The 27663-nt window shown below is 35.0% G+C and overlaps 4 protein-coding genes across 4 annotated transcripts; 2 read left to right on the top strand and 2 right to left on the bottom strand.

Moving 5' to 3' along the window:
- Nucleotides 1-39: 39 nt before the first annotated feature.
- On the bottom strand, nucleotides 40-6759 carry LOC118061741 (protein PELOTA 1). Its single transcript, XM_035075292.2, has 16 exons — nucleotides 6417-6759; nucleotides 6237-6319; nucleotides 6074-6146; nucleotides 5860-5934; nucleotides 5708-5764; nucleotides 5137-5182; nucleotides 4092-4167; nucleotides 3102-3177; nucleotides 2913-2945; nucleotides 2713-2781; nucleotides 2420-2526; nucleotides 1597-1669; nucleotides 1376-1414; nucleotides 1129-1223; nucleotides 496-602; nucleotides 40-399 (listed from the first exon to the last, which is right to left on the bottom strand). Exons 1-16 carry the CDS (start codon nucleotides 6465-6467, stop codon nucleotides 326-328), a joined length of 1134 nt encoding a protein of 377 aa, XP_034931183.1. The 5' UTR covers nucleotides 6468-6759; the 3' UTR covers nucleotides 40-325.
- A 2916-nt stretch (nucleotides 6760-9675) lies between these two features.
- LOC118061743 (large ribosomal subunit protein eL20y) lies at nucleotides 9676-12497 on the top strand. Its single transcript, XM_035075294.2, has 4 exons — nucleotides 9676-9802; nucleotides 9900-10015; nucleotides 10152-10215; nucleotides 11934-12497. The coding sequence occupies exons 1-4, from the start codon at nucleotides 9788-9790 to the stop codon at nucleotides 12273-12275; spliced, it is 537 nt and encodes a 178-aa protein (XP_034931185.1). The 5' UTR covers nucleotides 9676-9787; the 3' UTR covers nucleotides 12276-12497.
- A 958-nt stretch (nucleotides 12498-13455) lies between these two features.
- On the top strand, nucleotides 13456-15111 carry LOC118061742 (large ribosomal subunit protein eL20). Its single transcript, XM_035075293.2, has 4 exons — nucleotides 13456-13614; nucleotides 13703-13818; nucleotides 13954-14017; nucleotides 14544-15111. The coding sequence occupies exons 1-4, from the start codon at nucleotides 13600-13602 to the stop codon at nucleotides 14883-14885; spliced, it is 537 nt and encodes a 178-aa protein (XP_034931184.1). The 5' UTR covers nucleotides 13456-13599; the 3' UTR covers nucleotides 14886-15111.
- Nucleotides 15112-16794: 1683 nt separating this feature from the next.
- On the bottom strand, nucleotides 16795-25178 carry LOC118061745 (protein VACUOLELESS1). Its single transcript, XM_035075295.2, has 15 exons — nucleotides 24161-25178; nucleotides 23787-24077; nucleotides 23437-23576; nucleotides 22824-22929; nucleotides 22637-22729; nucleotides 21307-21396; nucleotides 21075-21188; nucleotides 20870-20977; nucleotides 20666-20739; nucleotides 20363-20417; nucleotides 19279-19460; nucleotides 17955-18084; nucleotides 17623-17725; nucleotides 17264-17361; nucleotides 16795-17174 (listed from the first exon to the last, which is right to left on the bottom strand). Exons 1-15 carry the CDS (start codon nucleotides 24944-24946, stop codon nucleotides 17013-17015), a joined length of 2532 nt encoding a protein of 843 aa, XP_034931186.1. The 5' UTR covers nucleotides 24947-25178; the 3' UTR covers nucleotides 16795-17012.
- Between the last annotated feature and the right edge of the window lie 2485 nt (nucleotides 25179-27663).

Here is a 27663-nt window from a genome sequence, read left to right as displayed (position 1 = left end):
ATTACCAGGGGAAAGGATACAGGAACGCACACGGGCCAGTTAAATCAAAATTCCAATAATAGAATCGATTCATTGCAATCTGCTTTATTGCTACAGATATATATATATATATATATATATATATATATGTACAATTCTGAGGCTACTCGCTTAAAGAAGGGGAGGAGAGAAAAGAATGCAGGCCGTTATTCAAACGCCAATGTTTATTACTCAATCAATCTACCAAAGATTTTACCTGTAAAATTGAAGGAAAAACATAATACAGCATGCTGATTGCAAGGGACGAGAGATTACGGACAAATGCTTTCCAACCCACAATTTACCATCACATTTCAATGTCCTCCAGCTCCGGTAGAGGAAATCGCAGAATTGCAGCAATGCCAGTCAACTGAGCAACTTCTGTTTTTGATTGAAAAGAGGGGGGGAAAAGATGGATTCAGGATAATGAATATGATACTCACGCTATCCCCTTAAGTAAATAAAAATGATACTCACGCTCTCCTGATGCATGCATTGACGAAAATATATGAACAGTGCCACCTGAACCCTTCACTGAGTTGACTAGGTTGACGTACTTTTTTCTCATTGGTATATCAGCATTCCTGAAACCAGTTTATAATAAGATTAATTTCCATTCATCATCTCAATGAAAACACTCCCGAAACCATGGGTCATAGGTTTATGCCATGTCGAATGTGAGGCGAGATTCTTGAAATAAGAGAATAAATGATGATATCACTTGAGTCTGCCTCTAGTACGATTAATCTTTCATGCATCGACCACAAGCTGTCTCATCACCACAAGTTATAAAAACTTCTAGAAAAACATGACATTGTTTCCTCAATGTAGATTCATAAATATTATGGAACATCCATATGGAATCAATTAATTGCATGCAATGTGATATTTCTGAATTAACCAACACACTACTGTTCAAAGATTAATCCTGGGATGCTAACACTCCCTCACTTTTTTTTATTGACTGGTGTGATGTATACATTAAATCATGGTGACAAGGATCTTAGCATTAATACGGTGCTTGACATTAATATAAAAACTATCGTAAGTTACCACGTCAGTTAGCAGAGAAGAGTTAAGAAAAGTTTTAGCATCTCTTATTAGGCTAACCTGAATAACTCATCTGTGATGAGTAGAGTTTGCACGGCCAAGCGTTCATGGGCAACCTCCACGTGCTTTGGTCCATAGCACGCTCGATCTGGATCCTATCAGAAAACCACAATTTCAATCAAATTTAGAATCTCAGAAATACAACATGAGTGCAAATATAACAAGAAAAGCCGTGCTGAGAATGGTTAGGAAAATAATTGGAAACAACAAAAACTAAAAATCATGCATTTCAAGGAAAGAGCCTCACATTTGAAAGCATGTCAAAGAAATCCTTCAGAACTCGGACCTGAAACAAAGTGGGGATAACAAAAGGGAAATTATTATTGCAAAGCAATTGAAGCAAATACTGGACAGAGAATGCTTCTGCAAACACAACTATGCATTGCACTAGCATTGGGATAAGCATATTTGTTGAAGGTAAGAGCAAGACAAGCTGAAATGTTGGTCAACTTGGGCAATGTAAATTACCTCTTGTGCTGCTTTAGTGTCTTTTATCATATTCATAACATTTGGAGCATCAAGAACCTCTTTCAAACTATGCCTGCCAAAATTTAATGTTATATAGTTAGAAGAAGCTGCATGTAAGAAACAAACATCATGATAGGCAGTGTGTCCAAAAGATAGCTCGTAACCACCTAAACTTTGAAAACCCCTTTGTGCAAAACAGTGCCAATAAGAGAAAATTTGGGTGCCTCCCAAAAGTGTAGCTCTGAACTAGCTGTGTCCATAAATGTTACTAGTGTCATATTTGTTCCCAATTTTTCATGAATAATTATCACTTCATGCACCAAATGAAAAATATGGGCAAAGATCAAGAGAAAGTTTGTGCACTACCAAAAAAACAATAAACTACAGTAAAAGAAAAGGCACATATTTGTTACATAAAATGATGCACAATGAAACAGAATATGTTGTCTGATCCAGGTGAAAAGCAATGAAACTGGAATGGCAGAAAGACATCTAGAATGCAGTAAAAACGATGAAGTCCACTGGTTGAATGGCAGTCAAGGACCAGGCCAATCACACACTATAATAGAGATGTCTTACTGGACTCAAGCAATCACAATACAGCACCAGTGAGTGGAACAATCTTATATATAGATGATGTAATGCATGGACATACGAAGTAAAGGGGGCTGAAATGCACTTATTTCCACCAATTATATTGACATGGATCCTAAAACAAGTGTGTCAGGTAGATTTCTAGAAACTTATCACTAATCACTATGCAAAGTATTATCCACTGTTCCGAGCACAGTGAGCCTAGAAGCAAAGATTAAAAGGACCATACTTGTATCCTGAGCTTGTATGCACAAGAACTATGCGTGACTTGTTCTCAATGATAGGCCTCAGCTGTCTCCTCTCTGCCTCCAACAACAAGTGACGATGAAACTGGTCCTGAAACACATAAGAAGAAAAATTTCAGGTATAGTACACAATACATTATAAAAAATGTGAAGGAAACTCCACAAAAGACATCACAACTATAAAGTAGCAGCAGTCCTTTAAATGGAAAAACAAAATAAGTATTAGATGAAATCTTTCATTCTAGAAGTGCAGGAAAAAATGATGGAGAATCCAGACCTTTGTGAAACCAGGACTTGCAATCACCGCACACCGAACCACATTAAAATCAACATGTTTCAGAAAAGCCTACAACATATGCATAGAGCCCCATCAGTGGTTGTATAAACAAGCACTTCCGTAGTTAAGACAACTGAAACACACAGTTAATTTTTTGGAATGGAATAAGGTAATGGCAATACAAGTGGGATAGAACTGACCTGTAATAAATGCTCAAAGAACTTATTTAATGCCTGTGAGACATAGAAAGACAATGAGTAAAAAAATGAATTGTTAAGTTCTAGTTAATAAGTCCAAGGAAAAACCAAAAGGAGAGGGAAGAACCAGATCCAAAATTCAAAATTCAAGTAAGTTGATCTGTAATTCATAATACAAGTAAAGCAGCATACCGTCTGATAACCAGCTATTGCAGGGCCATGTTTTCGAGGAATTGAAGTTTCTATCTTCGCACGAGTAGTAGTTAAACTGTTACAAATTGGCCACAGCAACATTAGCAAATACGTTTAACCCACAATGGCACATTCAAATACCATTCAAACACATTATGATGCAATGGCAATCTCTAAGAGAAAAGGTAGGGACAATTCAATTCTTGATTTTTTACAGCATACATCTCTTTATAATCCAAATCCGTCACACAATTCTTCTAGACAAAACATCATCCTGGGAACCAAAACTCACCCCCTTCCAAGCTTCAAAAATGTATCTCCAAATAAATCATGACCTTGAGAACCAAAACTCGACCATTCCCTTGCTAAGCATGCTCCCTAAAAACAAAGGATGCCAGCTGCTCAAGTCACTTCCCCATTTTCCAGCCCCAAAGTAGGGACTCAGATTTTCTAAATATTGATGTTGAATGAGAAACCAAAAAATGAACACATAAAGGTATGCTAAGGGTGCCAATGTACATACATGCCACATTTCAGCAGATGAGGATGTCACTTTCTAGCCAAGGACTATGCACATTCACAATTAGACAGTTCATGCCAAGATACATCCATGACACACTTATCAAAGGTTTGAGGCACCATGTAATCATTGTTGGCCAAGAATTTGTCATGCTGAAGCAGCAATTGACATGCAAGAACATTTGAGGAGTTTAGCTGGATTAGTCCAACTCAATCACTGTTGGTTTTGGTGAGGTATACAGGAGGCATCTGCCCTAACTCAAATAACCACCTAGACTCTCCTACCTCTACAGACTAGCCAATGGGAATGCACACCCCAGCCTTGTTCCCCACAGGATGGTTTCAAGGTGTTGGCTTGCTAACCACAGGGAGTGTTCATGCATTCAGCTCCATATAGATATCTTCCAACAAAAGATGAATCACGGAAACTTTAAGACGCATATTACTCATATTCTCAACAAGTTATTTTACCTTCTACCAACAAGCAGGATATGTGCTAATCCTTCTTGCATTAAAACCACAGCAAGATCAGCACTTGCAGCAGGATCTGAAATTGTAGACAGAGACCATTAGTTAGAAAGTGATTAACCATATTTGTCTATTCTGTAATAATTTTCTTGAGTAACAAACTATAATCAGAACACAAAGATTTCATATTGCACTGGAGCTCCAAATTGACTTTTTCAAAAAGTCTGGAATGATATCTTCCTGGTATTTACATATGTGACTAGCAGTTAAAGTTCCAAAAAAGAACTTCAATACCACTCATTCCAATGAATATGACAGATAGGAACCATTGGCTGTACAAGAAACACTAACATGTACTAATTTATCTGCCGGTATATTCTCAACCAGTTGAAAAATAATGGAAAGGTTTGATGGAATCTTGTAAACATTAATGAATACTAACAATAGTTAGAAAGCAATCATATATTCTCTACCAGTAACATCTACTAGTTTATCTGCAGATATATTCTTGGCCAGTTGAAAAATAATGGGAAAGGTTTGATGGAATCTTGTGAAATATTAACAACTAAAAAGGAATTCAAAAAATGAAAAATTGCATCTACACACATAAAGGCAGGGATCTCCAAACAGAGGATGCTGTATGAGCACCCAGCCTTAATAATGTAAGTTTAAAACTGCTAATTTCAACTGCAAATTTTTGACACGTCAAGAGTTCTGAAATTCACATCGATATGGCCAAGAATGCAAACAAAGTTGAGTGAAAGTTCTCTACATGACCAAAAAAAAATCAATCACCCAATTGTGATAAACAACAGATTGCTCTGGCAGGAATTTGTAAGTTAGTAGTTCCACTACCACCTTTCCCCTAGTTGGGAAAATCTTAATAATTGCCAACGTATCCCAAGCAGTTTAGCCATGAAGTCCAAATAAGATCAATGACAAACTTATAACAGGGTGGTTGGCATGCAAACAAGTTCAAATTATACACCTTTTACTAAGTAAAGAACTAACAAGGAAAGTGAGTAATTGGTGAATTAAAACTACATACCAGAAGCCTGATTGAGTACATGCAATGCCAGCGAGTCCCAAAGTTCCTAGAATATATTGCAGTTCACAAGCTACAAGTCAATAAGCCAGTGACATAGAAAACAAGGATACATGCATAGAAAGTTACCAAACTGTATCTCTTGAAAACAAGTTATTGTAACCTTCATTTGGGATAATTATTATCTGTATTAACCATGAAACATGGTTCACATATTTTGGAAGAATATCAAATCGTAAATATGATTTTATGTTCCCAAGTTTTGAAAGCTCAACATCAAATATTTACACTGCAAACAGCATATAAGGTAACATGAAGCTTGAAAAACCTATATTACAGAATTTTATATGGTCATAGCTCATTTGGACATCACTCATTCAGTAGGAGTGCAGGCTAGAAAAGCTTGAAAAAACTGAGATATTGCTTGTAAGCAAGCAAATTACATGCAAGACTAAAAAAGAAATATATGTTTTTCCTACATGAATAGTGCAAAAAAAATAAGCTGAAAAATTCCAAAGCATCCATAAATTTTAAAAAAAGTCAAAGCAGCTCAACCGAGCATAAGCAAGCATACCTTTCTCAAAACAAAAGGTCGATGCTGCTCAATTTCTAGTGTATGAAATGCTCCAATCTGCAATGAAAACATCAATGAGCTCCCCACATAAACAAGATAATTCGTTTTTTTTTTCCTTTTATGAACCCAGGCTAAAATAATGCTTCGCATACCTTCACATACTCGTTCTCCAATACATTCTTTCCACGAATTCGCAAAACAGACCCTACTTTATCATATTCTATAGCCTTAAACAGTATAAAAATAAATACAGAACTCTGTTAGTTATGCTGATAACAACAAACAACATACAGTATGAAGAAAATAAGAAAAGAATAGCAAAAATACCAATATTTTATATAATAATAATAATAATAATAATAATACCTCAACTTTGATTTCTAACTTGAGCTTAACACGCTCCGCGTCTCTTCCAGTAGACGTCTCTCTCAAAACTTTCCTATTTATAGCAGTTATGTTTAACCTTGTGACTGATTAAAAAACTTTTAAAAGAAAATTTGAAAGAAGACAATTTTTTTTAAAGGAATACCTGACAGTAACAGCCATAACAGAATCTCCATGAGCTATCAAATTGTAGACAAACCAAAGATCATCTGCATCAACCGGCGTCATCTACACATTCCATTCACATAAATATATTTTTTTAGAAAAAAGGTTGCATGTCAAACCCTAGAAAAAGTAAATTGAGAGAAATTGAAATTGTATGTACCTTGACACTACCAGGTCCGTCTGGTACAAGATCTCTTCTATTGATCTTCATGGTATCTCAAAAATAAATAAATAACTATATTTTCGAATGTTTAGTTGGCAGACAAATTAAAGATGGAGAGGAAGGGACGGAGGGAAAAAGATATGAGCTGTGGGTTTTCAAGGGAAAGCACAAAGCTGCCTGCGTGTAGGAGAGAGATTGGGTGTGTGGGTGTGTGTTTTATAGGCAGTCGGATTGTGTCGTCGGACCGTGGGATGGATAAATTGGCATCGTCCGACCGAGGGATGGATAGATTAGTTGGATACTTCAAATGGGCTGTCTCGTCCAGTGTGTGTAGCGCTGTCTTGTTTCGGGCCTTTTGCGTTATAATAAGGGTTGTTTGGGAATATAATTTTTTAAAATGTTTTTATTTAAAAATATATTAAAAATATATTTTTATATTAACACATAAAAATAATTAAAAAATAATAAATAAATAATTTGAATTAAGATGTTTTATTATTTATGAAATGCTATTTAATTCACGTTTCTAAACAACGCATAAAATTGATAGTGCAGTTTGACTTGAATTTTAATGGTTAAATTAATTTTTGTGTTTGAAATCCTTTGAAGGTATTGTTTTAAATTTTAAATAGAATTTAAATCATAAAAAAAAAAAAAAAAGACCTCTTATTTGCAAATAAAATCCTTTTAAAATTAATATTGAAAATACTATTCTAAAAATATTATCTTTATTTTCTTCAACAAAAACTTCTCTTAAAAATTGTGTATCTATGCTATCTTTTCCTGTATAATAATGTGATTTTACAAATACCTATTTGCATTATATTTAATAGGTAACTACTCTTTTATTTTATGAAAGTAATTTTTTATGTGGACAAATGGAGAATAGTGGGTGCTTCTTGTTGCCGAGAGCATAGAAATGTGCTGGATCATGGTTTGATGTGTTTTAAAAAAGTATGTTTGGAGTGGCTGTAATTGTTTTTCAAAATATTTTTTGTATTAAAATATATTAAAATAATATTTTTTTATTTAAAAAAAAAAAATTTAAATCTGCATATCAAAACAATCCAAAACACTAAAAAAAAAAAAAATTTGGAGAATGCGATGTGGTCTAAAAGTACTACTTTTTACTTTGTTTGATAATTAAATCGGATAATTGCAAGGTGAGTCCTTTTCTTTTATTTTTCAATATTTTATATATTTATTTCATGGTGTCTCTTTTTCTATGCTAGAGGAAGAAAAAATCATGAACAAAGAGAAAGAAAGTAGATGGTTAAACACATCCTCCTTAATACAAAATATAAACAAATAACCTTTTAGTTATGTTGAATATAAGCTAGGGGCATGGCTTGAAAAAAACTCCATGTTGAAGGCCACAGCATGAGGGAGCTCGATATAATATTTTGCTTGTAAACAAGTTATGTAATGAGAAGATGTGCATGTAATTATGACATAATAACAAAATATTAAAGACTGTTGATTCAATTCAATTATATAATTTGGTATTTTATTCCAAACATAAAAACTGTAATAAATTATTAGTTAAATTCAAATTACATGTGAAATTGAATTTATTTTTATATGTGATTTGGTTCCAAACAAGCTGTTGGTAATTTTTTTAAAAATAAAAATAAATTCTGAAGGGAGTTTTGGTTTTTACTAACACTTACATTATTAATAAAAAATGATAAAACAATATGGTATTCTCTACAATGAAATTAATGGTTATAGAGGCTCTAACAATAGCAAGGTATGGTACTAGTGCACCAATCATTCACTGTGTTGAGAAAATATAATAGTTTTTAATGTTAAATATGCTAATTTATTAAAAAAAAACATTAATATTGTAGTAAAATAGAAGTATCAAATATTGAGTGTTTTCTATTTAAACAGATGAAAGCCTGACCTGGGCACCATTAACATATCATTCTTTTTTTCATCCCTATAATTTTTTAAAAAATTTGCCTTTTAATGACAAAATTAAAGACCAATTTGTGTAAATTTATTAAGAAATGACATGATTGAAAGATAGAGAATTAAAGTGAAAGGGTAAAGAATTTGGTGACAATTACAAAATCATAGTGAAAAGTTCACCTTGGTCCCCCCGCTTTCAAAGTTATAATCATGGTCCATTTAGATTTCAAATAATCTTTTTTGCTCTAAAACTTTTTTTTTTTAATTGTATTTCAATCTTTAATTTGAGAGAATGGAGAGTGATTCACTAAATTTTGATGGTTGAGAGAGAAAATCATCAACTGAAACCAAGCCTAAAATGGATCATTTAGGTTTTTGGATTGTTTGTTTAATTGTTTTTCGAGTTAAAATGATTGAAAATAAGTTTTTTAGGGTTAAACATAACTTTCTGGTGATTCTCTTTATTGTTGATTTTTTACTGTAAATAACAAGTCATCTATTTTATTAAAAATAAATAAAGGTTGACAATACATTATCGACTCTATAATATTGAAAAAAAAAAAAATGTCACATGGACCATGCCTCTTTCAATAGGCATCGCGTGTAAGTTAGATCCTTTTTTATAATAGTTGTCAAATTTAGTATGAAACTAAAAGAGCTGCAAATTATTAAGTCACTGGTTCAATTTAAATTTATTATTTTTTTATTTATTTAAAATAATATTGTTTTGGTTTTTTTTTAAATGCTTGGTTTAGACTTGGTCAGCTTTGATAAGGTCAATTAAATTGCAAGTTAACATGTCTAGTCACTTGGTTTAGTCACATCAACATCAAAACCGATTCAAATGAAAATTGGCATGACATTTTTATATTCATTCTATTTTTTATTTTTTGATTACAAAATAATTTTTTTATTTTTATTTTTAAAATTTGGATGCTCGTTGATGCTCGGCATTTATGAACATTTCAATAACTGACCGTGAAGATCGTAAGAGATGGATGGAAGACCACATTTTTAACGATTCACAAATACATGAATTGATTAAAAAGGAAAAATACAAGAGGGATGGCTAAAAGAAAACGAAGAGGGATGATATTCATAAAATTTCAAGAGAACGGATACCAAATATACGACTGGCTCATACTAGATGGGCCGGCTGTATGATATTCTCCGTTTTGCATTGAATTGGGCCCCTTTGGCTAAACGAGACCTCGTGTTGGGCCTGTTGAAATGCAAATGGACCAATAAGTGTTACTAGGCCGAGTTAAATATGCAGACAAGACTTCATGAGGAAATATAGAGCTGGGCCATCCTAAGAGCATTTCAGGGCTCAGAGCCCACCCAAACCGCGGCAAGGAAACTAGGATCTTATAATACTTCTCCATAACCTAGACACGGAGAGAAGAGGGAACGTTTGAGGAACCCGGCCGCTTGTCTTCATAGCACATCACAGAATGGCTGGCTTCAGGGTATGTTACAGCAACACCTCAGACTTCCTCAAGCTGCTAATTTTCACGGATCTAAATAAAAAGATGTTAATTTTTTTCGTGTTTTTGTTGTAAACAGTTTCATCAGTACCAAGTGGTCGGGAGAGCACTTCCAACTGCGAACGACGAGCATCCCAAGATCTACCGTATGAAACTTTGGGCCACTAACGAGGTCCGTTCAAAATCAAAGTTCTGGTCAGTGGTGTCACTTAACCTCCTCATTAATCTATCTACTGCTGGTTTTTGAATCTTATATATGCGCGCGCGCGCGCGTGTATTTTTTTTGTATGATGGGCGATTCTCTCATGCTATGATGGTTGATATGTTTTAGGTACTTCTTGAGGAAGCTTAAGAAGGTCAAGAAAAGCAATGGACAAATTCTTGCAATCAATGAGGTATGTGTGATCTCACATGCGTGTCTTTTTATGTTGCCTTTTTATTAAGAGAGAGTTAATTTGGGCATTGAGGATTTTTTATTGTTTTATTGCATGGTTTTGGTGAAGTTTTGGCAAATGAAATATAGTGGTGTTGCCTGTTTTGTGTCCTAATTGTCGTGGTTGTAAAACACAGAGTTATGAAGTATGTGGATTTGTGGTTTAAGTTGCCATCAATTTCTTGCTGGAAACGTTGAGGGATTTTGGTGAAAACTGATGTTTGTTCTCGTTCATTGTCAGTTGAAGAGAATTACACTCAGTATATGCTTATGAATAGAATGAAACATTGACCTTTTTTGGATTTTATAGCACAGTAGTTCTGCTCCACTATATGTGCTTTTGGATGGTATCCCATTTTCCATGTTATAAGTTTATTTTTTATCTGACTCTTTTAGTGATATAATTTGGAATGTTGTCTCGGTCTTGCACTCTTTCTGCTACTGTCTTAATGCAGCTGTTTATCTTATATTTTGTGAAATTATTATGTATGACTGTCATATGGGCATCTTGCATAGTTCAATTTATTAGTTATGACTAATGGTATTTGAGGTCTTTTGGCTCCTTGCTCTCTCTATCCTACTGTATGTTCTCTTCTTGCTCTCCACATTACACTGTTGTTTCTTGGGAAAATCATTCTATTTGTTCAGAAAATGTTCCTTGTATTGAAAAGATAAGCGGGGAATTAGCCTTAAAAGCAAGACAAGAGAGAAAATTCCAAAAGGAGATGAAATGCTATGCCCTCAGCCCTCTGAGACGAGGGTTTTAATCTGAAACTGAATTGGAGGTAAAAGGAGGGGTGAAATGCTACATCCTGGGCGATTTAGGCTAATGTGATGAAATTTGAGGTTCAACTCCTTGACCAGGTCACACCAGTGGAAGTGTTTAACTTATGAAGAAATATATTTAGTTTTAAAAAAGATTAAAGTAATTTTAGTAACTATAGATTGCTTAAGCTCATAATTGAGCTTCTGTTAATTAAAAAAATTAAGTTATCAAATCTTTAAATTACAAAATTACTTCCCATAGAATAAAATTTAGTGGCCAAATCTATCCACGTGCTCCTTAGCTTACACCTACCTTTTTATGTGTTGGTGCATGTCCCACCAACTTGCAAAAATGTGTTGATTGATCCCACCAACTCCATTATGTGTGGATTCAGGCCTGGTGCATGGAATAGGGCTGCAATTTCTATTTTGTTTCCTCAGCTCGAATATTAAGGTGTTAGAACCTAAATGTTGGAACTAAATTTTAGTCTCTTGAGAGTTAAACTTTTGAAAGGATAGCTCAGAAAATTCATTATGACCGATGTTAGTAATGGCTTTTTGTGTAAACTTCTCTGGGTAATTTAGATTTTGAATGCTAGCATGGAGAACATTCTATAGATTTTTTTGTCGATGCACTTTGAGCAAAGTTTCCCTTTAATCAAGGGAAGTTCACACAATTAGCTGGTTAAGACATCTCATAAGAAATGAGTTTCTTTTGACAATCTATCGTGGTAGTTTTTTGGTATTAGAAATCTTGTTCTAGATTTAGACCCATCTTAAAGGGAAATGCTAGCAACATTTGTTGTACTTCTAAAATGAGTTGTTCTGTGGAGGAACGGGAATCGCAGGCATTTCTGCCTTTTGGGTGTGGATTTTTGTTCCAAGAATTTTTATATAATTAATTTTCTGTTGTAGATTTTTGAGAAGAATCCTACCAAGATCAAGAATTTTGGAATATGGTTGCGGTACCAGAGCAGAACAGGTTATCACAACATGTACAAGGAATACAGGGACACTACTCTGAATGGTGCTGTTGAGCAGATGTACACTGAGATGGCGTCTCGCCACAGGGTTAGGTTTCCATGCATCCAGATTATTAAGACTGCTACCATCCCCGCGAAGCTTTGCAAGAGAGAAAGTACCAAACAGTTCCATAATTCCAAAATCAAGTTCCCATTGGTGTTCAAGAAGGTTAGACCCCCAACGAGGAAGCTCAAGACAACATACAAGGCATCCAGGCCCAACCTGTTTATGTAATTTGGTTGGTCAGTTTGCTGAATAGAATTTGTTAAAGTAGAGTTTATTAGAGGTAGATCTCTTTCATGAATCTATTCCTCCGGCAGCTGATTCTGCATTTACGGTTGTTAACCTTTCAAGTTTTGAAGATTATGTATTCTGCTGTCTGTTTTCTTTTTGAATTTTGTGCTTATTCGATCTTATAATGGAGACTTTTTGGGGCCTTATTTTGGCATTGTCAAATGATTATGGAACTTGCGCTTTTGAAATTGATGCTCTATCAAACTTTCGAAGATCATGTGCTTGGAAAAAATGCTTCTCGTAGTGATCTCGATTATGGTGGAGCACTTTCAGGCTCTAGTTTTCTTTTGACCGGCGCTTGTTTTCAGCCTCGTGACATTATCCTGTCGCATTCAACTGTTTTGTGATCCGTCAACACCTAACCTTTGCAATGAGAGATAGCAACGTCTTCCATCTAATATTTTGTTGTTAGCAATGGGGGGCAGAGCACTGGACATGATTCTCATTTTAGCATTTCGAAGCAATGGGACGTAAACCTCTAAACTGGAACAGCACAGCTGCTACCCTAAGACACTGGATGATGCTAAAAGTTTAGTTGGTTAGAGGTGGTACTTTGATAATGGTCAACGGCTTGGCAACCTGTCAAACATGCATACGATCTCCGGCAAGGATCCTAACTGACACAAATTTTACCTCAAACGCCTAGTGCAATGTCTTCCAAGGGCAAATTTGTAATTATACCATTACAATATATAGTATTTTGTGTCTTGATCAACAATATCATCCTTACAAAATTTAGAAGGGGTTTAAGATTATGATAATATTTACTTGTTTGGAAATATATTAATTTTTTTTTCTTTTAAATTATTTTTTACATTAGCCCATCAAAAAAATTATTATTATTTTTTTAAAACAAAAAAAAATATTTAATTTTTTTAAAAAATACTATTTCAAACACATTTCCAAACATATTCTTAGTATTTTTAATTTAGAAAATTTCAAAGTGAACGGATACCAAATATAAGATTGGCTTATGTTAGATGGGCTGGCTGTTTGATATTCTCCACTTGCATTGAGTTGGGCTCCTGCTGGCCTAACGAGACCTGGAGCTGGGTCTCTTGAAATGCAAGCGACAAGACTTGATGAGGAAATATAGGGCTGGGCCAAGTAGAGAACAGTTCAGGGCTCAGAGCTCACCCAAACCGCGGCAAGGAAACTAGGGTTTTAAACCCTCACTTATAATACTTCTCCAAAACCTAGACACAGGGAGAAACGAGGGAACGTTTGAGGAACCCGGCCGCTTCTCTTTCAAGCACATCACAAAATGGTTGTCTTCAGGGTATGTTCCTCAGACTTGCTCAATCTGCTACTTTTCATGGATCTAAATGACATGATTTTAATTCTTTTCGTGATTGTGTTGGAAACAGTTTCACCAGTACCAAGTGGTCGGGAGAGCACTCCCAACCGAGAACGATGAGCATCCCAAGATCTACCGCATGAAACTTTGGGCCACTAACGAGGTCCGTTCAAAATCAAAGTTCTGGTATGTATCGTCACTTCACTTACTCAATAATCTATCTTTTGCTGGTCTTCGAGTCTTATATATATATATGTGTGTGTGTGTGTGTGCGCGCGCGCGCGCTCATTCTCTTATGATATGATGATTCTCATGTTTTAGGTACTTCTTGAGGAAGCTTAAGAAGGTCAAGAAAAGCAATGGACAAATTCTTGCCATCAATGAGGTATGTGTGATCTGGCATGCTTCATTTGTAGAGCATCTGTTGATATTGTCTTGCAACTGAATCAATTATATAATCTGGGAGGTTGTCTTGGTCTTGGTGCTACTGTCTTAATGCAGTTGTATATCTAATATTTGGTATTAGTTCAATTTATTAGTTATGACTAATGGTATTTGAGGGCTTCTTGCTCTTTGTTTTCTCTCTATCCTACTGTATGTTCTCTTCTCGCTCGCCATCTCTCCATCTTCTCGCTCTCTATCCTTCTGCTCTTTAATTGAGGGAAAATCACAATTAGCTGGTTAATTCCACTCACAGGAATTAAGGTTCTGTTGACAATCCTTTTCATTACTTTTTTCTTATTAAAATTCTAGTGCTATATTTAGACCGATCCTTGAAAGGAAATGTTAGCAACATTTGTGTTGCTTCTAATTGAGTTTTCCCATGGAAGAACAAGAATCACAGGCTTTTCTGCTTTTGGGTTGTGCATTTTTGTTCCAAGCATTTTTATATTATGAATTTCTGATTGTAGATTTTTGAGAAGAATCCTACCAAGATCAAGAACTTTGGAATATGGCTGCGATACCAGAGCAGAACAGGTTATCACAACATGTATAAGGAATACAGGGACACTACTCTGAATGGTGCTGTTGAGCAGATGTACACTGAGATGGCATCTCGCCACAGGGTTAGGTTTCCTTGCATCCAGATCATTAAGACTGCTACCATCCCTGCTAAGCTCTGCAAGAGAGAGAGCACCAAGCAGTTCCACAATTCCAAAATCAAGTTTCCATTGGTCTTCAAGAAGGTTAGACCCCCAACGAGGAAGCTCAAGACAACATACAAGGCATCCAGGCCCAACCTGTTTATGTAATTTGGTTGGTCAGTTTGCTGAATAGAATTGTTAAAGTAGAGTTTATTAGAGCTAGATCACTTTTATGGATCTTTTGCCCCGGGAGCTCATTCTGCATTTACTGTTGTTACCCTTTCAAGTTTTGAAGATCATGTGTTTTGCTAAGTTGGCTGTTTTATTTTTGAATTTTGTGCTTATTCGATGTTATAATGGAAACTTTTTGGTGCCTTATATTGGCATTGTCAAATGATTATGGAACTTCTTACGCTTTTGAAGCTGATGCTCTAACCAATTTTGAAGATCATGTGCTTATTCGAGATTGCAACGTGTTCCATCTAATATTTTGGTGGCAGCAAAGGGACTTGGACCAGTGGAAATGTTTTTCACTGGAGGCATTGAACTTGATGATGCCGGTAGTTCAGTTGAGTTGTTGGTGTTTGCTAACGGTCAACAAGTTTTTTTGTCTGAAAGCAAGACAGTTTGGCAACTTATCAAACATGCATACGTTCTCCGGCAAGGATCCAAACCGACACAAACCCATTTTTCCTGCAAGGTAATTGGCAGGCGGGTCGGTTGCTCCTAACCCATTTTCTTCCCAGACCTTCAAAATTTGGGCGGTGACTTCCTCTTTACGGTTTATTGGCTAAGCTTATGCATGTGGCACTCGAGTCCCCCCCATCCCACCATTAATAAATTTACAGGTATACACATTTGGCACTTGGCAATAAGGATTCAGCAAATATACTAATAGATGTACACCCAATCTATTAGACAGTGTATATCTGATCAAGAGGGATCGACTCTTAGATTTTAAGAGTATTTTAGATAAAAAAAAAGAAGAGATGGTATAAATTGGAAATGAAAATAACAAATAAATAAATAGAGAAGGTTGGTAAGAACAAAGAATCAAAAATTAAGATAGAAGTACGTTAGTGGGATAAGAGTAGTATGTAGGAGGAAGAGAAATGTAAAAACCCCGCCCGTGTGGAAGGTGAAAACAACGACTCACATTTTTCTCTCTCTCCTTTTACCTCTTAGCCATATTTAAGCAACTACTCGCTCACTCTCTTTGGCAAACTGCTTGTCTTTCTGATTTCTGGTCTCACAGAGTCGTAGTAGCAAATGCTCAAGTGCGTTGGGCATGTTCCTCTAACACTATATGCCCAAATGTATTCTGGAATACAAAGCATGCAATTATCTTATCATCAATCTTTGAAATATATAGCCCTTTTTAGACGTTTGAACTAACAGATATGTATATTTTAATCTGGGATACGTGGAAAGAGATCCCGGGTTTTGAAACAGGATTACCCTCCCAAATATGAGGAGATTCCTATTCCGTTATCTGGATGGAATCCTGTGAAGATGTCTGTGGGATATCACTTCTTTTTTTTTTGTATATCCCTTAATTTTTGCTAGCAATCAACTTATACAATGGGATCCACCAACTAGTGTCAAAGTGGATGATTCTAAAGTGGACCTGGTATTTCAGCCTTTCAAAGATGATATGGAGCTCCAGATTCCTGAAAACGAAGAACACGGGTCAGCATGATTTCGGGGTTTTAGTTCAAAACTGCCTTCTCAGATTTTCAATCACTAGGCCATAGGTTGCTTGTGGAATTCTAATGTTTTCTTCTTCAAATTGTAATCGTCAGGTGGAATGGAAAATATGAACACTCAGCCTATGCAGCTATAAATGGGATGGAAAAGGCAAAATAGATCTCTTTTCCGTGCTCAGAAGCGAGTCTGGAGGCCACCAATACGCATCTCAGCCAGCTGTTTATATATTATAAAAATGACTCGGATGGGAAAAAAGTACAGGTTATCGTCACCATCTCATGAAATTTATGATTAGTATTTGTCCTTTGAGCTCAAGAGATTTCCTTGTACCGGAGATGTCGTCCGGAACAAATTGCAGGGCAAATCAATCTGAGAAGATAACAGGAATAAGCCCAGAAGTTATAAATTTCCCAATATTGCGAAAGTTGTACGGCAGAAATTGTTTGGCATATGGACACACATAAAAAAGAGCAAATTGTAGGGTAGTTCATCTAAATTTACACTGAAAAGAGAACATGCACACGACACACACACATCAAGCTCGAAACTCGGAAAAAAAGCAAAAGAAAATGAAGCTGAAGGTCCCTATTAGACGCCTTGGAAGGACAAACGATCACGTAGGGTGTCAAAAATTGATGAAGCTGCTGTATTTTGTGCAAAACTCAATTTCAATCGACCAAGCAATTCACCATCTTTTGCCTGAGAAGCAGCATCAGCAGCTTCCTTTGCCATGCCAATCCGAGCATATGCCTGCAAAAATCAAAGATGGGACATTGAGCAAAGGTGACTAGAAAAGCAGATTAAAAGGGAGGAGAAAAAAAGAAACATGGTCTGACTACCTCAGCTCTTTCTCTGGGATCTACAAGTTTTGGAATATATTTCAGTGCTTCAGCTTTCTCATCCACATCAATGCATGCTTCCACAAATGGCCTGAAACCTATTAGATGCCCCCCCAAACCCAAAAAAAAATCTAAGATATCATATGGCTGTCATATAACAGGACCTATAAAATGTCCATCGTAACAGTTTACCAATTACAAACTCATCCCAATAATTGAGATTTCTAATTTAAATCCCGTGCATTCTGATTCTAAGGAAAACAAAGGTGGAAGAAATAAATTTCCAAGCAAGGAAGATACAACTAATTATTTTACTTCCTTTTGTTGTCCTCCATGATCAAACAACCAAGAGATCTTACCCATTGGTGGTCTCTTCTCCTTCGAAAACTTTTCCAGGGCTTCCCAGTCTCTAATGTTTACCAAAGCAAAAACTTTAAGCCAATACCATCTCTTCTCAGAAACCTGAGAAAAGTTAATGTCACAAAAGGGAAGATGAATCTTGTAGCCTGAAAGAAAAAACTTCGAACATATGGACAAACAATATTTTTATTGCATCAGCTAAGTGTATAGAATTCAGTTACAGACAGACAAACAAATTGCATGTCTGTAAATTATACTCATGGCAAGAAGCACCAGTAAAACCCTGATTTCACTCTTCAAACAGTGAGCAAACATAATAAGGTTAACACACCTTAAACTCTGTTTTAACTCTCATTGCAGCTCTATGATTTCCCAATGCAATACATGTTCGAATTGTATCACTGATGCTTGAATCTACAAAGATGGGCTGCTTTGTAGAGACTTCTAACTCATGTTGAATTCTGCAAAAATTGATATAATCAGAAGGGAGAAGGAGTTCATACAAGTTTATAACTCAGCAAAATTTAGCACATCCTTCACCAGCAAAAGGGAAAAATATGGACCAAGGAAGAGGGGTATAGGGAAATACAAAAACTGCACTGACAGGCAAAGCAATATCATAAATCTAGAAAAAACATTTTACCATTGATGATATTGTCATTTGAGTAATTATGAGAGACTCATTTACCTTGAAATTTCTACTATTCACTAAACACCCTTTCAGTCCAAATCACTCCAAACTTCAATTTGGAGGGGGAAAATATTAGTCTTGATATTTTACATGACTTAGTGCATGTGAAGATACCCTTGACTCATGAAATTAAGCATAATGAATTGTGCGCTGAAAGCACTTGACAGAGAGAAAAAGAGAAATAACTCCAGTATGTGCATATCTGATATTTGCAATGTTACATTGTTTATAATTATGTGTTTCTTTACAAGGTAGTTTTTAACATCCTAATAAAAGGATAAGTGTATGATTGAAATTAAAGCCACCAACCCTTGCTCAAATATTCACTGAGATAGTAAGAATCAAATTGAGATTTTCAATTGAAGGGGGACATTAATCGAGCAGGAAAGTAATATTTTGGTTGTGTTTACTTTCAGAAAACATTTTTTTTTAAATTTTTATCTCAGTTTATCAGCTCTGTTCTAAAATCAGATCTCCATGAATATCTAAAGAAAACATGTTTACTATCTAATACTTTTCCGAAATAGAAAACAAAGGTCTTGTTTGTATTGCATTTAACAATGAATAACAAATAGATAAAGTGCCGGGTAAACACACAGAGCCATTGATTTTCAAAGTGGTAAATGCATAAAACTTGTAGTACTTGAAAAATAAAAAAGACAAGTTTCCAAGAAAACAGCATTTAATAAAACACATTTTCCAAGTGCTTCTAGTTTTCTACAAGACTGGAAAATTGCCCACAAGTAAGAACCACCTTTACTTGTTAATAGAAAAGGCTCACTGCTAATTAATTGGATTATGCATCTATTTTATATTAGTTTCCAGAGAATGAACACATTACATCATCTTTGCATGTAACTGCTATAATAGAACTACATAAACTATTGTGACAAACATTATGTTGGAGATGGATGGAATAGACAGATGGCCAATAACATATTCAGTGAACTAGCTAGCATCTTACCTCAGTAGCTTTGCATGCTCTTCTGCAGCTTTCGACTCAAAGGTATGTTCCTTGGTCTCTGAAAAAAGATTATGGGCCTTTTCAATGAGTTTTATGCGTGGACCGTGAAGTGGAGATCCTTTACTGCCCATTGGATTTTTCCCTAGTTCCCATGAATCTTTCCATAGGAGAAAAGCCACTTCCTGTAAAACCAAATTAACTTTCATATTAAGACGGAGAAATGGAGTGACTAATATTAAATTAATCAGATACGCAGCACAACTTTAGACCAACTCAAATGCTGACAATGTCAATGGGTAATTGGTATGCAAAAAAATATAAGCTTTGACAAACAAAACAAAATTAATAGGCATCATTGATGAGAGCACATAGAGCCAGCCCCATTTTGTTATGTTGCAAATGTGTGCATGCATGGTGAGAGAGAGGCCCATCCTTCTTACAAATTCACATTTATCATTACAATTAATTAGTCATTAATACCTGAAGGAATTGGATCACCTCATTTAGTCAATTTACATTAAGAATTTGAATCTAAACTACCATTTGCTAAACCCAAGATGGTCTGTCATCCATAAACATCCTGCTCCTCACAAAAACCGCACATGCATAAATGCACATAGAGCCAATTCACTTGCAATATATTGCAAATTAGAGGATCATACTTGCACCCACTAAAGCTGGTTGAGGTTTTCACAAACTCCAATCCTTAAACTATGGAACAGTGTCATGATGGCATGATTTCTAGGACATGACATAGTACCGACAAGTATTAAAAAATCACATTGATACAAATAATTTAGTATAAGGATCGGGCATCAAAGTATGTGGGATTTTTTTGACATTTCAAAAATAATTTACCACGCTAAATGAGTTGAACCATTATAACTTGCACTATATTTAACTCTGCAGTATGGCAATTCATCACCAAAGAATCCCTCCTTTTTCTGGCTATCACACATTCACATAAAGCAACATATGAAAACTGACCTATTACTTGCTACTCTGTTCCATGACAATCAATTCAAAGTACAAAAAAAGAAAAAATCCACAGGTTCTTAACCAATCATGAAGAACTTGAACCTACTTGAAGTTGTCCTGTTGATAAGAAGAAGTCTTTCAAGAATTCATGTTTATAACACCTGGAAAAGAAACCCAAATGTTATCATGCAGTAAAAAGAGAGATCGAAAAAAAGTCTTTCAATGCATATATATCACACAAGAAACTGGAAAAAAAGTCACATGTCAGCATGCACTGAATGGATAGAAGACATGAATTATTGGATGAGAAAAGCTTTGCAAATTGGAGTTCTTAGAATAGATTATAAAACATGCAAAAAATTTAAAATTAGTTTCAGAAAGCAACTGTATTAGACAATTTTATACCTACCGCGCATAAGCTATAAATAAATCACGAGCCAGAGGTCTGGCCTGTATTGTTCCAAAAAACTCCAAGGCTGGCCTCTGCATAAACAAGAAAAATAATCCAAGATGGTTCAAGTTATTGATGAATCAACAAGTACTTCTGCTCAAGCTTCATTTATATAACCCCAAATTTAGAAGCTAGTTTATAAAATTTAAAGGAAGCAATTACCTTTTGCCAGATATGAAAAAGGACAAGGTAAACAAGGTCAGCATCACCACTTTCAGTTGCCTTCATTAGAGCTGTATCTTCCTCTGCTATACTTAACAATAAAGGAACCTAAAGCGGAAAAAAAATGAGTAAAACCTCAGAAAAAATAGTCATTTCTCTTCAAAAGAACAATAATAAAAACTACCATAATATTAAAAAAAAAAACCTGTTTTGAGGAGCGTGGTTCATGATCAACAAGCATAGCAGCCAACTTCCGGCGGCCACTCCTATCTGCATGAGCAGCAACAGCTGCATAGGATATTCCCTTGCATAATTTCAGCTGTAACTTGAAAACAATCATTTCAGATGTTGCGTTGACGTTACAAGAGAAAAGGAACAAACAGTTGACTTCCTGAGCCTTTGAGGTTAACCTAACAACGATCAAAAGAAGCACAAACCTTATCAAGTAAGATTTCAAGGAGGGCTGCATCGGGAATTGCTAATGAAGCTGTTATCTTTGTGCACGACCAATGCATTATAACTACTTCCTATATAAAACCAATCAAGAAAAGGTGAATGCACATATAAATGATTTGCTTTCTAGTATCTGCAAGGCGCACAAAGATCATAAGATAATGATGTACAGAGAAAAGACAAAAGATAGCTAACACAACCAAAGGCTGGCTGAACAGCCACAAAAAGATAGCAAATCTCTGATATAATTATCAAAATATCAAACTTCTTGCATATTATAAAAGTACAGCCCTTAAATACTAGCAAAATCATAAGTAAAAGAAATCTTAGCCTTAAAAATAACTAAATCTTAGCTGTCCAAATTACCACAATAAATAATATGTAAATAAGCTATTAAAAGAAAAATCCCAATTATATGAAGGACAGTGCAGTTTTAGTTCCTGCATACAATAACCAAGTTGATAATATGTTAGAGAATAGAATGCATATATTTAATAGCATTGTGGAAGTATAAGCATTGGCGGTAGTCATTAAATGCATGCAAACACTAGGGGCAACGAGCACTCAGTCATATAAACAATCACCAATAAATGCCTCTAACGTTTCCTGATGATGCAACCAAGGAAAGAGAAATTAATGAAATATTTTAATTTAATTTTTATTTTCAGATTTCTTGTAAACTCAATCTATTTAGGATTTTATTTATTTATGAATATTAATACTACTATGGAAACCTTGCTTATTAGGAACTGGATTATTAAATGGGCGTTTCCTAGTATAGGGCTACTAGGATTTTGGTGCCTATAAAAGAGGACCTGTTCTATGTGATGTAGGACTTCAACAATGGAATGATGAGTATAATTTGAATTAGTTTGAGGGTTGTGGCCTTGTGTTCTTTCCTCCTCTTCTCTAAGTATCTTCTCTACTATTTCTTATTAGTACAGGAATCTCGAAATTACTTTCTAGTTTCTACTGCTACAGTAACAATCCCAAATCCTCCTAATTCCACATACATCAAACCCTAACCCTAATTCCTACCTAAAATCCCTAATTCTCCAAGTTTGGGTCACCATGACTCTTATGTAGATCACCAAACCTAAGCTTTCCTACATCAGTTGAACAAGGGTTGAAGCATCCATGATATATCAAAATTTACACGATAGAATGTTACTGATAATTAAAACACTTAACATCTTTTCGTCAAAGAAATTAGGTTAAGGTTCAGTCTTAAGGTTTCATTTGTGGAAGAGGAACATAGTTGCGAGAATCCTAGAGAATACAACAATGAAGTGATAATTTATGATTCAAACTTACTTGATTCATTCCAACATATTCTGATATCCGCAGTGCAAGAAGATGTTGGTGAGCATTAATCAAACGACCAATCAGAATGGGTGCCGAAAGCAACTGACCACAAAAAAGTTTATTAAGTATCAGATTGACAAGCTATGAGCAAGTTCGGATTTGCAATTGGAAATTTAAGTCATGAAGCATTAGAAACCTTATACTGCTCAATACTTAGAGGGATGCCAATCTCAGGATCGCGAACAGCGTTTAAGACCCGCAAAGTTTTGCACATCTCTTGAATGTGGTCACGTTGAAAATTGCTGCCAAAGCCAACTGGACATCAATGCCGATAACATAAATTAGAGGAAAAAAAAAATAAGCTATTTTAAGCTTATATATGCTACAAATTATAATCAAGTAAATGACCACAAAGTAATGGTGTAGGTTGCCATTTCAAAAATACAAGATAGTCATGCTAAAAGTCAAGTCCACTATGGCTCACATCAAGAGGCAACTCTTCCAAATGGAAATTTCTAACACAATAGCCATAGGCAGCAATTTGGTTAGCCAGGCTCCCAAAACCATCTCTTTCCATATTTTGTCATTAGCCGAGTATAGGTAAACAAAAATGCAATTTGGATTCGAAATCAATCTGGGCAAGACAGAAAGGAAACCATAATTTGTTTGCATGACTTGGTGAGAATTTGCTAAATTTTGCAAATTGCAAGAATTACACAAACAATATAATTCCACGTCATCACGACAGCTATAAAGAAGTATTGAGTATATGATAAGCTCATAATCTTTTTTTTTTTAATCAAAATCACCTGCAAAAGGCTTGTCCATAACTTGCAGCTCTTAGCAGCATCCGCTGCCGGGAAACATCAAATTCATGACCTGCAGCATCAATACATGCTTCAACAGCCTCAGGCAAGGATGCACGTATCAATCTCAAATTCTCATCAGCCTGGTGAAAACAACAGAAGATGGAAGTTTCACATAAGAAATTAATGAAACTCATAACCCATATGGTTTGTGTGGGCTACCTAGACCAAAAATGTACGCGGGAACTCTAAAATATATATATATGCAAACATTACAAGCAAGTGATCCACCAATTTGCAAGTTTAAATAAGACAGTAAAGTATCTATGTTTGCAAGGCAATGAGATAAGTACCTTCGCGCTTCGCCTGTCAAAATGATCCAAGGCATCAAACAACAATGATGCAGGTGACGTGCTTCCTATCTTAAATATAGACACAGTAGAATCAGGCACCCTTTGTACAAACTCCATACTCGTATTTGACAATATCCTCACTCCATCACACTCAGGGATAAAAATCACAGGTTCATCGTAAATATATGATACAGAATCCTCAGAAGGTCCCACCATCAAAAGCACATCATCCCAGTAAAGCAACACGCTATCTAATCCACACCAAGCCATCTGCTCTGGTGGAAGAGCAGACTGCACATATCAAAACAAAATAATAAAAACCAAACACAACATAAATTACTCCTTACAATTAAACCAAATACAACATAAATTACCTCACATTGATACTGAAAAAAATCCCTAAACTCTGTATTCATAACAACAAGTCTTCCATCATGCATAAAACAAGCTAAAAATCTCCCGTTGTGGGAAACAGCAATTTTCAGCACAACACCACCAATTTTTTCCTCGTCAATAAACTTCACCTCATCCTCATCAACAATCACAATTCCACTTCCTACTCCTAACAAGACCTCCACATTACCCGAAACAGTATACTGCGGTTCAATAACCGCCATACAATGTGGCAATTCCTCAGCTCCAATCCCTACTTCTGCAAGCTTACAGGGCTTAATCTGCTTAAAATCAGGAATACAGAACAACTTCCCAGCTTCCGTCAAGCACACGACACCGTTCCCCCAAAACACGCAATCCACGACATTCTGTTCAAAGCATTCCTTCCCCATAGAGAAATTAGGTTCCAGAACCTCGCAGTGGACGTTGTAACGGTAGATCGTGCCGTCCTGAACTATGCAAATTAGGGTTTGGTCTTCGGTCCATGACATGCCGATCAATCGACCTCCGGGGTGTTTCCAGACGGTTTCGGAGAGGAGGATACCGGCGGAGTTATAAATTCGGAGTTTTCGAAGGGCGGATTCGGCATAGAGCTGGACGATTTTGGAATCGTCGCGTATTATAGCGATTGGACCGCCGAAGGGAGCGCAGGCTACCTTGTTGCGGCTTAAGTCTATGTGTTTCCATCGCATCGGGTAGAGTTCAGGTTTTCGGTAGTATCGGTTAATTAGTAGTTGCCATTCCGCCGCGACGGAGACGTTTGCCATTGCAGAAGGAGAGTTTGGGAAAATTAGGGCTTTTTAGAGAGGTCTCGATGCTGTTTTGTGCTGCTAGGATGATCTGATCATTTCTTTCTTTTTTTCAAAAGCATGTAGTGCTGATCATGATCTGCTACAACTATTCTCTCCCAATAATTTGTAGCTTCGGATGGAAATGGGTTACGTTTCGCTCTGCGAGAACAAACCCAACCCGGATTTATTTTCTTTCAGATATTTTAATTTTACTTGTTTACGAGGTTCACACTTCAAAGATTTTAATGGGCTCATGCTTGGGTATCGGGCTCCTTGACATTTAGTCGAGTTCGGGTATTCGAACATGCCCATGCTCGATCATGAGATTGATACCATAGTTATTGAGGAATTAACCCCGCTTAAACATAGTTATTAGATTTCCTATAATCAGCCCAACTTCAAACCAACTAATTTCAATCCAAGCTTTTTTAAAAAACAAAACTGAAATGAGAAATACAAAAAATCTGAATTTTTCCATTAACTTGGTAGCTAATGAGTTGACTTGTTAAATCAAGTGAGATTTTAAAAACAAAATAACAAAAATATAAGATTGGGGAATTAATTACACAAAATTTGTTGATAATATATTATTAAATTATTAATATTCAATTGGGTGGGAAATTTAATCATAAGAAATCATTACAGTAAAACTTTAAAAAAATGATACCACGGTCTTCTCACAAATCTCAAGAATGATCATAAATTGTGGTTATAACTAGATTTAGATAAGTGTCTCGAGTTATCCCATAGGTTAACTTAAATTTTATCTATTATAAATAAAGATGTTAAGACAATGCAAGTATTTTTTAAAAAGTAGTAATTGAAATTCGGGTCATTAACTTTACTAAGTTTAATAAACCCATGTACTTTAAATAATACAAAAAAAAAAATTCTAAGAAATTAAAAAAAAAACAGCAAAAAAATTGACAATGAAATAAAAATAAAAAACTTAACTCAATCTAATATGGGTTAGCATGCCAAATCCACGATCCAATTATGATATTGGGGTAACCTTATCGAAAGTAAATTGAGTAAAACGATGAAATTCAATTAATAAACAATTAAATGTTGAAAAGTGTAATTGATAAAAATTAATTAAAAAAAAAGCAATAGAAAAAAAAGACATGAGTTAACCAAAGTTAATCCTGTGATCATAAGTATAAGATTAGGATAACCTTGTAGACAAAAAAGCAAAAAAAAAAAAAACGCAAAGACCAATTCCCTCTAAATAAAACATTGAAGGGTGATATTAGAATATTTTTTTTTTAAATAACCTAACAAAAAGACCTAAGTCAACTCATGTTAATATTTGAATTTGTCATGAGTCCAAGACTAATGTCCTAGAAGCCAAACCCTCAAAAAATAATTAAGTTAAATTCTCGACCACAAAATGCTCAAGGATGAAATTGCAAAAAAAAAGGTAATATAAAAAATTTAAAACAAAACAAATAACAATAAAAAGAATAGAGGCCAAATTTGACATAAAAATAAATTGAAATCAAATGCTAAGAGGTGATATTGAAAACAAAATTCAATTAGAAAAGGAAAATAAAAAAAATAAATAGCATTTAAATGATTGAGGACTAAATAAAAGAAAAAAATGAATCAAATAAAGAGCAATAAAAAGAATGAGGACCAATTTTAATGTATAAAACAAATGAGAATACACTTTTGTTTTTCCAATGAGAAGAGAGAGAAAAGGGTAAAGAGAATAAAAAAGTTCACCAGAGCCACATCACTAGTCAAATGTCAACAAACCCCTCGCTATTATAAAGGTCTCAGTGAGACACTTCCAATGCCATCACGAAAATGGTTGTTTGGTTGCGGAGGAGCCTAGATGCGCTATCTAGAGGGCGTGGGCTTTTCCAACTTCTTGGTATATACTTTGCACATACCAATAACTTTTCTCTTTCTCATTTATTAAGTGATCATATTGTCTCTAGCCTACTTGATAATAATGAAAAAACCAAAATGTCCCTGACAATAAATTTTGTTTTTTGTCTTTTAATATTAATTTATTTTTTTAACTATTTTTGATAAGGAAAAAGACCAAGAGGCCCCTACATGCTAGTTTTTTTTTTCTTTTTAAGGGTAATTAATAATTCTTATTGTGCTGAAAAAATAAAAAGATCAATTTAACCTCAATCAATTTAATAATATCAAATGAACCTCATGAAAAACTATTTTGCCCATTTCTATAGCTTGTACTGTGGAGGATAAAAACATCATTACATTACAACAATTTATAGTATAATAAGTCTTGGTCCAAAGTATTTTACCAAGTCCCTTTAGTATTTTTAATAATTTTATCTCCTTCATTAAAAAACCCTAAATTCCCTAATCTTTAAAAATAACAAAAGAAATGCTTTAATTATGTCATGTTCAAATCTTTAGTTGATTCCAACTTATAACTGGATCATATTTTTTATATATATACATTAAAGAAATATGAGCTTAATTTATTCCTTTTGTCATTAAGAATCAATAAAACAAGGTATTAGATTAGTGTGGGATAGGAGTAAACCACTCAAAATAAAGAAAAATTATCCAAAATAACGATAACCAACTATAGTTAAAAGACCTAAAGCAATCTAACATATCAATTTAGTAACATGCTAATATGAGGTTTAATCAGGTCTAGATTGGTGAAAATTTTCTTTTTTTTTTTGTTTTACCAAAACAACGTTGATTAT

This window comes from Populus alba, chromosome 5, assembly GCF_005239225.2.
Source record: "Populus alba chromosome 5, ASM523922v2, whole genome shotgun sequence".
NCBI classification, from domain to species: Eukaryota; Viridiplantae; Streptophyta; class Magnoliopsida; order Malpighiales; family Salicaceae; genus Populus; species Populus alba.
This window is presented reverse-complemented; position numbering and strand designations above follow the sequence as displayed.

What these genes read in the sequence shown, in the direction of transcription:
- LOC118061743 (XM_035075294.2), top strand. An exon ending in CGTTCAAAATCAAAGTTCTG is followed by an intron (nt 10,016 to 10,151) that starts GTCAGTGGTGTC and finishes GATATGTTTTAG; the next exon opens with GTACTTCTTGAGGAAGCTTA. An exon ending in AAATTCTTGCAATCAATGAG is followed by an intron (nt 10,216 to 11,933) that starts GTATGTGTGATC and finishes TTTCTGTTGTAG; the next exon opens with ATTTTTGAGAAGAATCCTAC.
- LOC118061742 (XM_035075293.2), top strand. An exon ending in CGTTCAAAATCAAAGTTCTG is followed by an intron (nt 13,819 to 13,953) that starts GTATGTATCGTC and finishes CTCATGTTTTAG; the next exon opens with GTACTTCTTGAGGAAGCTTA. An exon ending in AAATTCTTGCCATCAATGAG is followed by an intron (nt 14,018 to 14,543) that starts GTATGTGTGATC and finishes TTCTGATTGTAG; the next exon opens with ATTTTTGAGAAGAATCCTAC.
- LOC118061745 (XM_035075295.2), bottom strand. Translation starts at nt 24,946, where the DNA reads ATGGCAAACGTCTCCGTCGCGGCGGAATGGCAACTACTAATTAACCGA. An exon ending in GAGCATGCAAAGCTACTGAG is followed by an intron (nt 18,085 to 19,278) that starts GTAAGATGCTAG and finishes CAATTTTTGCAG; the next exon opens with AATTCAACATGAGTTAGAAG. An exon ending in GAGTTAAAACAGAGTTTAAG is followed by an intron (nt 17,726 to 17,954) that starts GTGTGTTAACCT and finishes AACTTTTCTCAG; the next exon opens with GTTTCTGAGAAGAGATGGTA.
- LOC118061741 (XM_035075292.2), bottom strand. Translation starts at nt 6,467, where the DNA reads ATGAAGATCAATAGAAGAGATCTTGTACCAGACGGACCTGGTAGTGTC. An exon ending in GTTATGGCTGTTACTGTCAG is followed by an intron (nt 6,147 to 6,236) that starts GTATTCCTTTAA and finishes TGCTATAAATAG; the next exon opens with GAAAGTTTTGAGAGAGACGT. An exon ending in TGTACTCAATCAGGCTTCTG is followed by an intron (nt 4,168 to 5,136) that starts GTATGTAGTTTT and finishes CTACAATTTCAG; the next exon opens with ATCCTGCTGCAAGTGCTGAT.